The sequence below is a fragment of the Hippocampus guttulatus genome, chromosome 12 (assembly GCF_054856545.1).
Source record: "Hippocampus guttulatus isolate MCC_2025c chromosome 12, RoL_Hgut_1.0, whole genome shotgun sequence".
Classification (NCBI taxonomy): domain Eukaryota; kingdom Metazoa; phylum Chordata; class Actinopteri; order Syngnathiformes; family Syngnathidae; genus Hippocampus; species Hippocampus guttulatus.
Genome location: NC_141272.1, coordinates 12,853,287 through 12,867,903, shown reverse-complemented (window position 1 = coordinate 12,867,903; position 14,617 = coordinate 12,853,287). Strand labels below are relative to the sequence as shown.

General features: G+C 43.0%; 2 protein-coding genes across 2 annotated transcripts; one reads left to right on the top strand and one right to left on the bottom strand.

Annotated features, from left to right (window-relative positions):
- Nucleotides 1-1,038: 1,038 nt before the first annotated feature.
- On the top strand, nucleotides 1,039-3,887 carry lim2.3 (lens intrinsic membrane protein 2.3). Its single transcript, XM_086124724.1, has 5 exons — nucleotides 1,039-1,177; nucleotides 2,376-2,551; nucleotides 2,954-3,103; nucleotides 3,516-3,650; nucleotides 3,730-3,887. Exons 1-5 carry the CDS (start codon nucleotides 1,113-1,115, stop codon nucleotides 3,789-3,791), a joined length of 588 nt encoding a protein of 195 aa, XP_085980850.1. The 5' UTR covers nucleotides 1,039-1,112; the 3' UTR covers nucleotides 3,792-3,887.
- Nucleotides 3,888-6,393: 2,506 nt separating this feature from the next.
- hspa8b (heat shock protein family A (Hsp70) member 8b) lies at nucleotides 6,394-13,816 on the bottom strand. The gene is made up of 9 exons (XM_086124723.1): nucleotides 13,648-13,816; nucleotides 10,718-10,927; nucleotides 10,434-10,639; nucleotides 10,026-10,178; nucleotides 9,392-9,947; nucleotides 8,056-8,258; nucleotides 7,778-7,976; nucleotides 6,925-7,157; nucleotides 6,394-6,824 (listed from the first exon to the last, which is right to left on the bottom strand). The coding sequence occupies exons 2-9, from the start codon at nucleotides 10,920-10,922 to the stop codon at nucleotides 6,624-6,626; spliced, it is 1,956 nt and encodes a 651-aa protein (XP_085980849.1). The 5' UTR covers nucleotides 10,923-10,927; nucleotides 13,648-13,816; the 3' UTR covers nucleotides 6,394-6,623.
- Between the last annotated feature and the right edge of the window lie 801 nt (nucleotides 13,817-14,617).

The window sequence follows — 14,617 nt, the reverse complement described above, 5'->3', positions numbered from 1 at the left end:
TTTTTTGATGTCCAATTTTACTGACTTCGCCCTAGCTCACAACCGTAATTTGTAGCCTTACTTTAGATCAAAACTCTCCCTTGAAACTAATGTCAAAATTGTAACCCTAACCCTAACCCTCACTTGAAAGATGAATTTGAAACCCAAACGCAATACCTATAATTTGCAAGCAACCCTAACCCTAGCTTGAAACCACACTCCAACCATCAAGCCCTTGCACTAATTTGAAACCCTAACCTGAAACCCCACATTTAAAATCCTTACACAAACTCAAAGCCCTCATTTGAGGCCCTTAAGCATAGGTGTCAAACTCAGGTCCTGGCGGGCCGCTGTCCTGCATGTTTTCCAAGTCTCCCTGTTGCAACACACCTGATTCAAATGATCAGATCATCAGCAAGCTCTGCGGAAGCCTGACATTGAACCTGTTCTTCCTGAGACTTGGAAAACATGCAGGACAGTGGCCCTCCAGGACCTGAGTTTGACACCTTTGCCCTCAAGTAAAACCCACATTTGGAACACTAATGCTGGCCTAACTCTACTGTCGATAAAAAGGATACCCCTTAACATAATTTGAACCCCTACCAAACCATGAAGATAACTGGAAAGCCTAACTTGAAACCTTAAACCTAATTTGAAACCACAACTTGAACTGTTTATTTGAAACTCTAACTTGAAACGTTGATTTGAAGCCCCAACCCTACCTTGAAGCTCTAATTTGAAAATGTATCCCAAATTTTAAATCGGAATTTGAAACCCTAACTCTAACTTCAAACATAAATGTGAAACGCTAACTCCAAAAACGGATTTTCTAGCAACATTAACCCTAGTTTGAAACCTTATTCCAAACGTCCGAGTGTCACCCGTAAATAAGTTTGGTTGACTGGCCAGCAATTGTCCTTTAAAGTTTTGGTGGCATTTTCAGCATTTTGAAAGGAAAGGGCGCAGTCATCACTTAGGGCTTTCATGGTTTTGTGTTTTCAGCAGATTCCCTCCAACAACAAAACAGCACAAGCGAGCGGCGCCCCGCGATTGGTCGCACCCCCACTGTTCGGCGTTTCCCTGCGGCAAACAAAACTTTCCCGACGTTTGCAGCAACACTCGGCCTTGTCTGCATGCGCGTGGACTCATCAGAGCGGCGCTTACACTTTGCTTTGGGAAAGGAAAGCACGCCGGCCAGGTGAGAAAAGCAGAGCATTAAATCTTCGTCATCATAGTTTCACATTCAGTCTTTGTCTGAAATTTTTTGGGGGGGAAAACAATTCTTCAAAACGGGGGGGGGGGGGGGGGGGGGGACTCGTAATATTGTCATTTCATCTGAACTTTGCCTTGGTTTTTATTTCTAGAAAATTAATGCATTTCTTCCCAAAATATCGTCCCCCCCATTTAAGTATCCCATTTTTATTTAAAGAAAAAAAATGTGATTGTTTTCTTTCCAAAAATGCTGTTTTTTCACTCCATGCATTAATACAAAGTAAAAAGTTTTTTGCACAATTATAATCTTTGGAAACACGTTTCTCAAAACAGATGAATTTTTCTGAAGATTGCTACTTTTTGTTAAACTTTTCCAAATTCCAAATTCCAATTTTTGTCTCAGAAAATTTTAACTTTTTTTCCTTTAACATTAGGGGTTTTTTTTCTCTGAAGATGTTTTTTTAAATTAGGACTTTCCTCTCTGTTTTAAAACGTTTTTTCAATTATTTCTTAGAAAATTTTTACTTTTTGTCTCACCATGTTCCAATTTTTGACTGAAAATGGTCACTTCTTTGTCATATTTGGACTTTTTTCTCTGTAAATTAACACTTTCAACTTGAATAAATGGGATTATGGGATTATTTCTCAATAAAAAGTAGCATTCTATTTTATTTCTCAAAAGATAAAGAACACTAAAAACTATTGTGTTTTTTCACTCTTGCTAATTTTGCAAAAGAAAAAAAAGATTCCGTTTTTAAAGTATTGTGATTTTTTTTTAACACTGAAACCCTTCTTTCTGGAATATTTAGATGCTTTTATATATTCTTTTTTAAAATCTAAATTAAAAAAGGAGAAATAAAACAACCCCTTCCACAAACTTTCCTCAGAAAATAAAATGTGGATATGCTCAAAATATGTTGGTAGCTTTCCCGTAATATTAAACTTTTTTCCCCCACTGATTTTTCACAATTTTACAAATGTTATAGTCCTTTTTGATTGTTGTTCATTAAAATTCTTTGGAAAGATGAATTTCTTCCCAGTGTCTTTTTTTTAAACAATCACACTTTTGTTTCCCCTTATAAACGACAACGGCTCACCTTCGAGGCAGCTCATTCGGTTGACATGAAAGCATGAGCTCATGCATGTTTTTTGTGTGTGTGTGTGTTGGGGGGGGGCGGGGTCAGTATGTACAGCTTCATGGGAGGCGGCTTGTTCTGCGCCGGAGTAGGCAACATCCTCCTGATCGTCTCCACGGCAACCGACTATTGGATGCAATACCGCCACTCCAGCAACTACATGCATCAGGGCCTGTGGCGCTACTGTGTGCCCGGCAAGTGCATGACACACACGGACAGCATCGGTAAGACCAAAACACACACACACAAGTGCATTTGAATTCCATATGAATTTATCATTTATTTGGTAGACTATGTCATGAAACCCAATACACTGTATCAGCCATGAACATTTCATACTGTATATGGTGTGTGTGTGTGTGTGTGTGTGTGTGTGTGTGTGTGTGTAAATATACACTTTTTTTCCTGGGTAGAATGGAAGATGATTTGAATCGGAAAATGAAGTTATTGATTCCACTTTGAAATGGGCCATCCATGGAGGTTTGTTTGCTGGTGAATGAAGCATGAGAGGAAAGTGAGAAGTTGCAGCGTTTTGACTGTGTTTGCTTGCATCCCTTCGGTCGTGAGAGGAAAGTGAGAAGTTGCAGCGTTTTGACTGCGCTTGCTTGCATCCCTTCGGTCGGTAGCATACTGGGACGCCACGCGGGCTTTCATGATCCTGTCCCTGCTGGCGTGCTTCATCGGCATCGTCATCGGCGTCATGGCCTTCATCCACTATTCTTCCTTTGACGGCTTTGACAAGACCTTCGCTGCCGGCATCCTCTTCTTCATCTCCTGTGAGCGCCAAAGCAGCACTTCCGCATTCCATCCAGCCTCACTTTTTGCCATTTAGTCGCCGTCTACATTTCTTGGATTATCTTATTATCGGTTGTGGAGAAAATGCATCTTTTTCTCAAATATATTCGGATTTGTTTTCCCCCCCAGAAATACAACAAATTTTTCAGATTCTCACAAAAATGTTTTGTCAAGATATCCAAAAAAAAGTATCTCACCAAAACAAGTTCTGTCTCAAAATATTCCTTTTTTTCCCCAAAGGAATACAGCTTTCTGAAAATATTCACCATTTTCGCTGGGGAAAAAAATGCTAAATGTTTCCTAATTTAAAAAAAAATAGAAATATAAAAACAATACACCTTACATCCGGTTTTGATACTATTATTTTTTGGGTCCTAATTTGTATGCGCCTAGGTTTCTTTGTGCTGCTGGCTATGGCAGTGTACACAGGCGTGACGGTCAACTATTACGGTAAACGCTATGGGAGCTGGCGCTTCTCCTGGTCCTACATCATGGGCTGGGTGGCAGTGGTGCTCACCTTCTTCTCAGGTACTTCTCCTCCTCCTCAACATTATCATCATCGTGACACGCTTTTGCAGTTTTGAGAAGTCCTTGTTGCTCGTCGCAGGTATCTTCTACATGTGCGCCTACCGCATGCACGAATGCCCACGGAATTCAAACCCGCGCTGACATCGTCGAGATGCCCGTGCCAACTGCCAACTTAATTTCCTCTTCAAGCCTCATGAATATTCATAAGCAAGGTCAATAAATCACTGAGTGCATCTGCCTGGTTGCCACGTTGTTGTTTTGAAATAAACAGTTCTTTCTTTTTATTGATTGCTTGTAAAAAGAAGGTAAATAGTGTTAATATATTTGAAAAATCCATATAACACCCTTTAAAGCCTCATGACAAATTTGGGAATTTGTCTTTATTTCTGGATCCCAATTAGATTCAAGTATTCAAAACAATCTTTATGTTTAATTCTCTGAAAATGTCCATTGTTATTTATTAAAAATGTATTTTTCCCCAAAAATAATTTGAGAAAAAGTGTACTCGACCTCACTCGGGTGTTTCCAACTTTTGTTCCCAACAACACAGTAGAACCTCTTACAAAAAGTCCACAAGCATTCACATCATTTTCACTTAGATTTTCATATTATGATACATGTTCACAATATTTCCAGGTATGGAATAGTACAATATGAATGCAAAGACTTGAATGATATTGTATACACTTGGTCATCAAATCAGTGTCAGTTCAGTCTGTCAAATGGGTTGCCTGCAAAGATTTTTAAAGTCCAGCAGGTGTCAGTGACACAGTATCAATACAGAGTGTCATTGTGTCAACATGCTTCATGGTGCACTTGGGATTCTGAAGGCATTGCGCCATGATGTTAGCAACTCACCCGAAAGTTAACTGGAAAAGAAATTAGCCACAAACAACGGCAAACGACATGAAGTTAAGTCAAAAGATGTTTGGGAATACAGTAAATGATTCCCATTTCATGTTGTCCCATTCAAGTTGTAAATGTCGGACCGTGCGTCCGATGGTGCTGGGGCCAGCAAAACAACTTTTGGAATGCCCAGACTGCATCCCACCGATATCTTTATCTACATTTTGTCAGTCTCCTAAAATGATGGCCCACATCATTTGTCATAGAACAAGAAAAACGGAACAAATTCCATTTCATAATTTCATTTCAAGGGTTGAATTGTATGACTCGTTTATCTGAGGATGGAGCTGATTTTAGCAGAGATGGCAAGAAAACTTGAGATGTTTAAGGCTAAAATAAAATAAAATCATTTAATAGGCTGACGCCAGGCAAAAACCACTTCTGGGAGAGAACATGAACTAAAGAGGGCAACAAAAAAAAAAGAGGATGCAGTTATAAGTTAAATGACCATTATTACATTCTTTACTCTGTTCTTTATATTATGCACAACTCTCATTTAATGTGCAATAATGTAATTGTAACATGCATTTGTTACATATTTTGATGCTTTAGAAAACATTTCAGAATTTTGGAGGGGCTTGGAACTGATTAGGGCATTTACATGGAAAACGCGGCTCTGCTTCCAAAATTTTCAAGTTACTAAATTAACTGGTTCTGGAAGAAATTTCTTAAGTATAGGCACCAGTGCCCCGGTGAGAATCAAATTGAAAACGAGGCGACAGAGGAGATTTCACTGTTACATCCTATATAAAAATGGACGCGGAAACCACATTTTTAAGAAAGCAGAGCGCAAGACATACTAGCACGTGATCACACAAAAATGGCGGAAACGATACAATTGTGGCAAACATCAGCAGCGAACCACTTTGCTGGGTTGTTTCCGGATGCCCAAGGGGAAACGGCTAAAATAACAATCACCGTCATGCCAACGAATTGAGAGCCTTGGTTACTTTGAGCGTGTGCGCAAGGAAGCTCATAGCTAAATGAGTTAGCGACCACTTACAGGTGCTAGCTAGCAGTAGTAACACGCCCTGCCATTTATTCCAAAATTCCTGACCACTTACACGTTTCAAGACAGAGATCAAGTTATAGCCACGATAACTTACAAGAAATGACATGAGCACGCCAAACGCGGGCATTCCTGATGATATTCTCGGTCCAGTCTGTACGGTAAATAGCATGCAGCCACAGCCTCCTTCAGCGTTTTTGACGGGCGATTTCCTTTTGGGATTAAGAGAACGGCTAGGAAGAGTTTTTTTAAACTACTTTAACAACGCTACACACACACACACAGATATTTTTTTTAAACTATTCAAAAACTATAACGCTTGACTGCGCCACACACGACGACACTTTTAAACTACTCAAAAACTCACGTTTGCCCACCCACACCTCCCCAGCCTGATAAAGGATCTCCCGATCCTTTGCGTGCGCAATTTATGATGACGCAGACGGGGATCGTCCTCTAAAGAAATGCGTCACCCCCCACCCCAATTTAGTTTTTGTTCAACTTCGCAGCTTCTCATCTCCAACTAATGCAACACCAACTTTAAAAGGCATGGGACTTAAGTAATCAGTTTTCCATTGTTAAATTGGGTGGTGCTGCAAGGCAATGTAAACAAACATTTTTTACATGAAGTTTGAACTTGGTTTATACATCATTTAGCATATCATGAATAGCGTGTAGTCGTAGTCATTCTGCTCTTACAGCAATGTTATATTAAAAATACAGTAATAAGTTTAGTGACTTAAAACTAGTCTGATGAGCATAAGCCATCAAAAAATGTACACCATTTCAACAACTTAAGCACATAAGCCACCTCTAATCAAACAGGAATTAGTTGGCAAACAACGATGAGTTGTGTGCAATTTTATTAAGGAAAAGTTTTATAGTCAAAAAGACAGAATGGAATAAAAGTGCAACACCAAAGAGTTGGTTTGTGTGCAAAGAGAGCCCAAAGCCAAAGAAAGTACCTCAAAAGCCATGACAGACAAAGAGCAGGTCAAAAGAAGCTGCTGACAGATGGCAAGGCATTCAACATCTGTCATGGTGGACTAGAGTTGGATTTAGTCCACCTCCTCAATGGTGGGTCCTGAAGAGCCCGAGCCTCCTCCGGGAGCACCCCCAGGGAAAGCTCCGCCTCCCGGCATTCCTCCCGGCATTCCTCCTGGCATGCCGCCTGCCCCCTGGTACAGCTTGGTCATGACAGGGTTGCACACCTTCTCCAGTTCCTTCTGCTGGTGATCAAACTCCTCTTTCTCTGCAGACTGAGTGAGGAGTAAGAAGGGTTTTAAAAAATAAAAACAGACCACAAAAAGTAAAACTGAAAAACAAAACTTCACAACTTTAAACATTAAGTTATGGCACCTGGTTCCCATCCAGCCACTTGATGACATCGTTGCACTTGTCCAGAATCTTCTGCTTGTCTTCCTCGCTAATCTTGTCCTTCAGCTTTTCATCCTCGATGGTGCTTTTCATGTTGAAGGCGTATGACTCCAGGGCGTTCTTGGCAGCCACCTTTTCTCTCTGCACATCATCCTCCGCCTTATACTGCTCCGCTTCGTGCACCATGCGTTCAATGTCTTCCTTGCTCAGGCGACCTGATGTTTGCAAAGTCAATGTGAAGAAATGTTCACTTCTACTGTAACTTGAGTACAACTTCCACAAACTGGGGATTGCGTGTGGGATTTCCAGTTGCAATGCTGTATTCTTCTTATAAACGCTTCATTTTTCAAAAACCTCAAATATAAATTTCCATTCGTTTTTGGGCCCATTTTCTTCCGTTTCCATTTCTGCCCCAATTTGGGCACATCCCAAACTAAGGCTAAAAGACAAACTTTTTCTCAAAACATGGTAGCTGTACTCTTACAGTGGGAACTCACCATTGCTTTGGTGGGGGGAATCTTAAATGTGTTTCTCCAGAAATAAAAATTGAGTATTACTACAATGTTTTCGTTGAACTATTGTAACCCATAACATTCGCCTTTTGAATTCCAAAAAACAGACTGTTCCTACTTGCAACATAACATTTTTTTTTCATTCAAATTAATCACGAGTTCTTTTACTCAGAACATTTTCTAAAGATGACCTTTTGGTGTACCCCCACTCCCCTCTCTCAACATAGTTTTTAAAACCGGGGGAAAAAAAAGGTTATTCGTAACACCACTTTCAATTTGTCCTCCAACATGGCTTGTTTTGGCGAGTGTAGCGTCATGTGCACCTTTGTCATTTGTGATGGTGATCTTGTTCTCCTTGCCGGTGCTCTTGTCGGCCGCGCTGACGTTCAAGATGCCATTGGCGTCAATGTCGAAGGTCACCTCGATTTGAGGAACGCCGCGGGGTGCTGGGGGGATCCCGCCGAGCTCAAATTTCCCCAGAATGTTGTTGTCTTTGGTCATGGCTCTTTCGCCCTCATACACCTGCGGGGTAATTCACGGAGCCTTATTTCATTTATCACGCATGGTTCCGAGCGGGGAGAGCAGCGTCGGTGGGCTGTACCTGAATGAGCACGCCGGGCTGGTTGTCAGCGTAGGTGGTGAAGATTTGATTCTGTTTGGTGGGGATGGTGGTGTTCCTCTTGATAAGCGCCGTCATAACGCCGCCGGCCGTCTCAATGCCAAGAGACAAGGGGGTCACGTCCAGCAGCAGCAGGTCCTGAACTTGCTCAGACTTGTCACCAGACAGGATGGCAGCCTGCACGGCTGAAACATCAAAAATGTGTTTAGACAGACTCGCATAACGGAACCGCACACTAGGGGGAAATGATGTTGCACAAAACTTGTCTGACATGAGAAAATATAGCAAGACTTGAGCTCAGTCAACATCGAAAGCAATGATTTTTAAAAAGGGTGCATGGACTCCCGTTTCAGTGGTACGTGAATGACTCCTTGCCTAAATACAGTTTAGTTGTGTCTTGCGCCTGTAATGGGCAGCATTTTTCACAGCCCCGCTTTGTTCAGCGGAGAGATCGGTGCTGTTGAACGGTCTGCGGCTAGATGGATGAGAAAGGAGCGTTGGCGCGGAGCGTCGATGCGGATTTGGAACTGGGAGTCGCGGCTTGGAGTTTGAAGCGGATTACGTGGGACAGGAGAAGTGAACTCATCTCTTTTCGTCAATGGACGCTACAGCTTCGTGTTTGCTTTCAAAACTTAGCCTGTAGCAGACGTGTGCACATTTTCAGCATGACGTCTCTGATCCACTGGTGAAAGGACACTTTGATCCTCTCCTCTTTCATCTACAACTGCTTCAGACAACAAAGTGTATGCAGAAAAGTGGTGAAGATTGCACGACTGTCTGTGTCCTATGTGTTGTGTTATTTTGACTTCAAAATGGCGCCGCGAGAGTGGCTGCCTTTCCAGCAGCTCCTATATTTTGCTGTTCTACTTATTCCTTTCATAACTTTGCTGCTGTGAATTGGGAATTTCTCCATTGCGAGACTAATAAAGGTTTTCTTAAGGACACTTTTTTTAACTTCAAGGTAGACACTTCACTCAAGTGCAATTCATTTAAAGGACTTCTAGTCTTCCCCTCAAGCTCTTGTCATGTTGAGGAAGTATGTTCACCATGTTTGTGTCCTTTGGGGATCCGTCAAAGAAAGATGGCGACGAAATATGGCAGCCTCCTGCCGGGAAGGCGTGCCCGATGTGATTAGCAATTAATAGTGAGTTTTTGAAACATTGAATGAAGAAAATAAAACACTGTCCCTTTAACGCCCTGATGATTAAATGGACTTCACGTCATTTCGTATGTGGAAACCAAGTTCTGAAATGTGCAATTCAACCAGTATCAGGTTGGATTTTATTGGACTTTGGTTTGCACATTTTTCTCACAATACCTGCGCCGTAGGCCACTGCCTCGTCGGGATTGATGCTCTTGTTCAATTCCTTCCCGTTGAAAAAGTCCTTCAGCAGCTTCTGGATCTTGGGAATGCGAGTGGAGCCTCCCACTAGGACGATTTCGTGGATGGCCGACTTATCGAGCTTGGCGTCACGCAGCGATTTCTCCACGGGATCCAGGGTGCCGCGGAACAGATCTCCGTTGAGCTCCTCAAAGCGGGCCCTGGTGATCGAGGTGTAGAAGTCGATGCCCTCAAAGAGCGAGTCGATCTCGACGCTGGCCTGCGAGCTGGAAGACAACGTGCGCTTGGCCCGCTCGCACGCCGTGCGCAGGCGCCGCACGGCTCGTTTGTTGTCGCTGATGTCCTTCTTGTGCTTGCGCTTGAACTCGGCGATGAAGTGGTTGACCAAGCGGTTGTCGAAGTCCTCGCCACCCAGATGAGTGTCACCCGCCGTTGACTTGACCTCAAAGATGCCGTCCTCGATGGCCAAGATGGACACGTCAAAGGTGCCGCCGCCCAGGTCAAAGATGAGGACATTTTTTTCGCTGCCGACCTGCCATCAGACACACGTGGCACTGAGGTTAGACTTGAAGGAAAGAATGACTGTCAAGCTTCGTCGATATAGCCTCACCTTCTTGTCCAGGCCATAAGCGATGGCTGCTGCGGTGGGCTCATTGATGATACGAAGGACATTGAGTCCGGAGATGGTTCCAGCATCTTTGGTAGCCTGACGCTGAGAGTCATTGAAGTAGGCTGGCACGGTCACCACGGCGCTGGTTACGGACTGCGAGGGAACACAGTGCAACGCTTACTCTACAACTGCACCAGTCAACGTGCCACACAAACGGCAGCAACGTTTGGGACCAACTGTCACCGTGCCCGATGCCGGCCTTTTTTATTCCCTAAATTCAACATGGTGAGGTTGCTACCAATTGCCTTGACATTTTACATCACATTAACTTGTTTTCAGAGAGGAGGAAACTGATCAGGTAAGCTGCTAAATGAATTAATCTAAAATGTGTATATGCCGCCGCCATACCTTGCCAAGGTACGCCTCTGCAATCTCCTTCATTTTAAGGAGAACCATGGAGGAGATCTCCTCAGGGTAGAAGGTCTTGGTCTCGCCCTTGTACTCCACCTCGACTTTGGGACGCGAGTTATCGTCAACGACAGTGAAGGGCCAGTGCTTCATATCGGACTGAACCACATCATCTTTAAAGTGCCGGCCAATGAGTCGCTTGGCATCTGAGGGGGACAATCATAATTTAAAAAAAGTAAATAAACAAACAAACAAGGTCATTGGTTAATAAAAGTATTTTATACCAAACACGGTGTTGCTGGGATTCAGGGCGACTTGGTTCCTAGCTGCGTCGCCAATCAGCCTCTCCGTGTCTGTGAAGGCAACATAGCTGGGCGTGGTCCTGTTGCCCTGGTCATTGGCAATGATCTCCACTTTGCCGTGCTGGAACACGCCTACACAAGAGTAGGTGGTGCCCAGATCAATACCAACTGCTGGTGCCTTGGCCATGGCTTCTGAAAAGATGGCGATAAGAAAAGAGCTCTGTAATGATAAAGCGCCCAATCATTCGGAATCATTTCCGTTTCAATTTCAAAGCCGTACGAGACTTTTATTTTCAGCCTTTTCCTAACAGTCCCCTGGGTGGGTTTCAGAGTGACAGATCAAATGCTGGCCGAAACATCGCAGTTTGGGCCCAAGAAACTCATCAGAGTCTGAGAAGAGAAATAAAAAATGTCCACTTGGAGGTCCGCAGCACTTGTTTTCAAGCCTTGCCACTTCTGATGCCTTTATTGTGGCAACACGGCCAGTCTGTTTGAATGCTGATCATGTGGTCAGGACTATGAATGTGCAACTCAATAAAGCAGTATGATGCTCGTAACTATGCAAACCACATAAGAGGAAGTTGACAAATTGTTCTTTTGCCCGACAGCAATTACCACAAAAACGCCACTATAGTACTTAGTGTCTTACTATTCCTTGTAAATGTATTTTAATCTTCAGGCTTCTTGCTTGGCTCTCGACGAAGGCGGACGCTTTTGCTTTCTGCGCTGTCCCCCACCCCACCCCCACCCTTCCCTGCTCGCCACTCAGTCCTTGTGCTGTCTTTTGTCTGACTTTTCCTAGCCTCCTGTCGTATTTTCATCCTAAAAACAAACATGGAATTGGTTGGCTGGTCTCTCGATGCCATCGACAACATTTTCTCGATGAGAAGAGCAGGCAGTGGGGAGCCTACTTGCCCCTCGGGGACTTTTGCTGCTGGGTACACCCTAGATCCTTGGAAGCGGAGAATGGTGTGCCTGTCAACACTGTCCGTTGAGGATTTGGACGACATCTACATTTTCGGCCTTCCGATAACAGGTATGCTGCTGTTTGGTGGGAGCAGTTTCCTGATCTATCGAAAATTCAACCGACGGGAGCGGCTCTATTGGACGAGGCTGCCGGTCTAAGGATGGCATAACGCGGATGTCCAACACTCAGACTCAGACTGTGCTCAACCACAAACTGTTGCGGGTTTGGAGCGTCACAGCAGGATGGACAACAACTTGGAGAAAACTGGAATCCGTGTTCAATTACTGACTGAAATCATGGATTTGGCTGATCGACGCCACTAAAGAGACATAAGCCACGGACTCAAGGCTGTCTTAAATTCTTGGGCAGCCTGCTACCAAAACAACATCTGCTATCTTGACCTTCCCCTGATGAAAATATGCACGGAAGCTAGTCCCCCACCATTACCCCCTCCCTCATACATTCCCTTGATTCACCGTCTTCATTGTTTATGTCTTGTGACCTGTTGTAACTGTCATATGCTTGTGCAGGAGTTTTTTTGCCTCACTCAAATTATCCTCAAAATGAGGGTAGTTCGAGCGTGGGGTTTTTTTCTCCCTCTCTCCCTCCCCTGTGGTTTCTTTCTGACCTTCGGGTTGAGTGAACGCTGGCGCGTTTTGGCTGCCGCTGCTCAACCCGTATTGTTTTGTGTTTTTTGTTATTGTAAAGTGTCCTTGGGTGTCTTGAAAGGCGCTTATAAATAAAATGTATTATTATATTATTATTATTATTAATCATGCGTTTTGTGAAATTGCACCGCCTTCTTTCAATTAAACTAATCTGAAAAGATTAGAGGAGGGCAAAGTTCGGATCATGGGCCCACACAATTCTATAATCAGGCCTAGCAAAGATTTAAATCAAAAATCCTGTAATAGATCAAGCACTGCCCCAAAGAAATGGACAAATTGAAATTCACTTTTAATTCCTGTTGAGTTTTATTAAATCTGGTTGAAATTGATCATAATTAGAACAAAAAAGTATTCAAGCAAGGATATACGTATACATCTTTAACATAAACACAATGGTTAGTTACGATTACATTATAAATACCACTTAAAGAAATTTGCACGAAACCACTTTGATGAGCTTAACTAAACTGTTTTTTGGACACTTTAAAGATACATGGGATCATCATTTGACAGCTAGCAATTTACAAACGAAAAAAAAAGATACTGGTTGTCATTTTCTTATCCCATTAGCTCAATGTCTTTTCCTTCATTTCCTCACAAGATTAAAGGTGATATGGATCCTTGCCACCCATCTAGCAAAACTTCTTCCCCATACATAGACTGAAGAACTGAATGTATTTGTGTTTATACATGTATGACTAATTTTACTATGCCAAGGACTCTCGAAAACAGATGCATGTAACAGGTGTTACATAAACCAGACCGAAGAGCTGATCAAAAATTGAGCTAATGGTGACAAAGCACGCATGCGCGTTTCTTGGACTACGCCCTCAAAACTCGTTAATAGGGTGTGGCTCCTCACTTCCTCGAGGCGAACATTCTTGAGCATTCCTTTTCCTTACAAAACTTTGTTACACAAGAGAATTCTTATAAAGTTCTTATCAAAACGACGTGACCCATAGTCGGGTATTACGTGCGTCATTCACGCAAAAAAAAAAAAAAAAAGCTCTGCTAGACATGGGTGACTCAGGTACGTAACAAGTTCCCAAAAATGGATTAATTGCAATACGTGTGCGTTGCTACATTTAAAGTATCTCAATAGTAGCCATCGAATTGCAATTTGCCCCGATACTGTAACATATGGGACTAAAAATGGCCATTTTCGTCCGTTATTAACCTTCGTGGTCGACTACCTTAACTTCTGTAACGTCAGCTTGTTACCTTTTAGAAAGTTACTCTCGCCAACAGTAAAGATAAATGCAATTGGTCGTACTCACCTCTTTTCACAAAGTGTCGTAGTACTTTAAGGCCTCTGCGGTGCTGCTGGATCGGCCCACTCTCGAAACGTCGACTGGATGGCCAAGAGGAAAAAGAAAGAGCTGGTTTCGCCTGTAGCCTTTAACGTCGCAGCACACCCGCCACAGAAGTCTCGAGAAGCAAAGGCAGGGCCACTGACGCATGCGCGTCCGTCGACGGTCCAATGAAAAAAAAGTAATTCTCTGTTGCTTCCGCAAGGAGGGAGGACATTTTGCAAAGGAGGCTTTTCTTTGGTTTAAAAATACCCGCCCCCAAAACGGCGGCGTGAATAATTATGACGTTGCAGTCACGTTGTTACACAACTGTGGAAAACTACTCATCACAGGTTCGACGTAACTCGACAGCCCACTCTGATTGACAGAAGTACATGATGAATATGATATGGGCCTTCATCGGGGACGTGTAGAAAGTGACCTAATCCACCTCTTCACACCACTATCACATCACATCATGATAAAATAACATTACATTGCGATAACTGTTTGTATGGCAAGAGAGGGGGGCATTTTGTGTATTTGGGATGGATGCACAGACTTACAGAAGCTAGTGGACAACCATTTTACGTTAATAACAACTTCAGATTTTTTTTTCTGAAATCACAGTAATCAGTGTGTTTTACACCAGGGGATCCCCGGAAAAACGAGAGCCTCCCAAAAAACGAACTTCACTGTTTGCATCGATCATTCAGAGTATTATCTCAATATCGCGAAGTGAATACAAAGGCTACGTTTACATTTCGCACTCCACTTTTTCCTCAACGGATTTTCTTTCGTTTCACTGTTGATGGTTCTGACAATATGATGCATATACAGTATATCCCATTCGATTTGTGCATTGTGTATTTTGTGTGTTACGTAATGTAGTGTACAGACTATGAGTGCACATGCCTCGAGAGTGTCACCAGTGAAGAGGCGTGTTTGCCCCCACCCC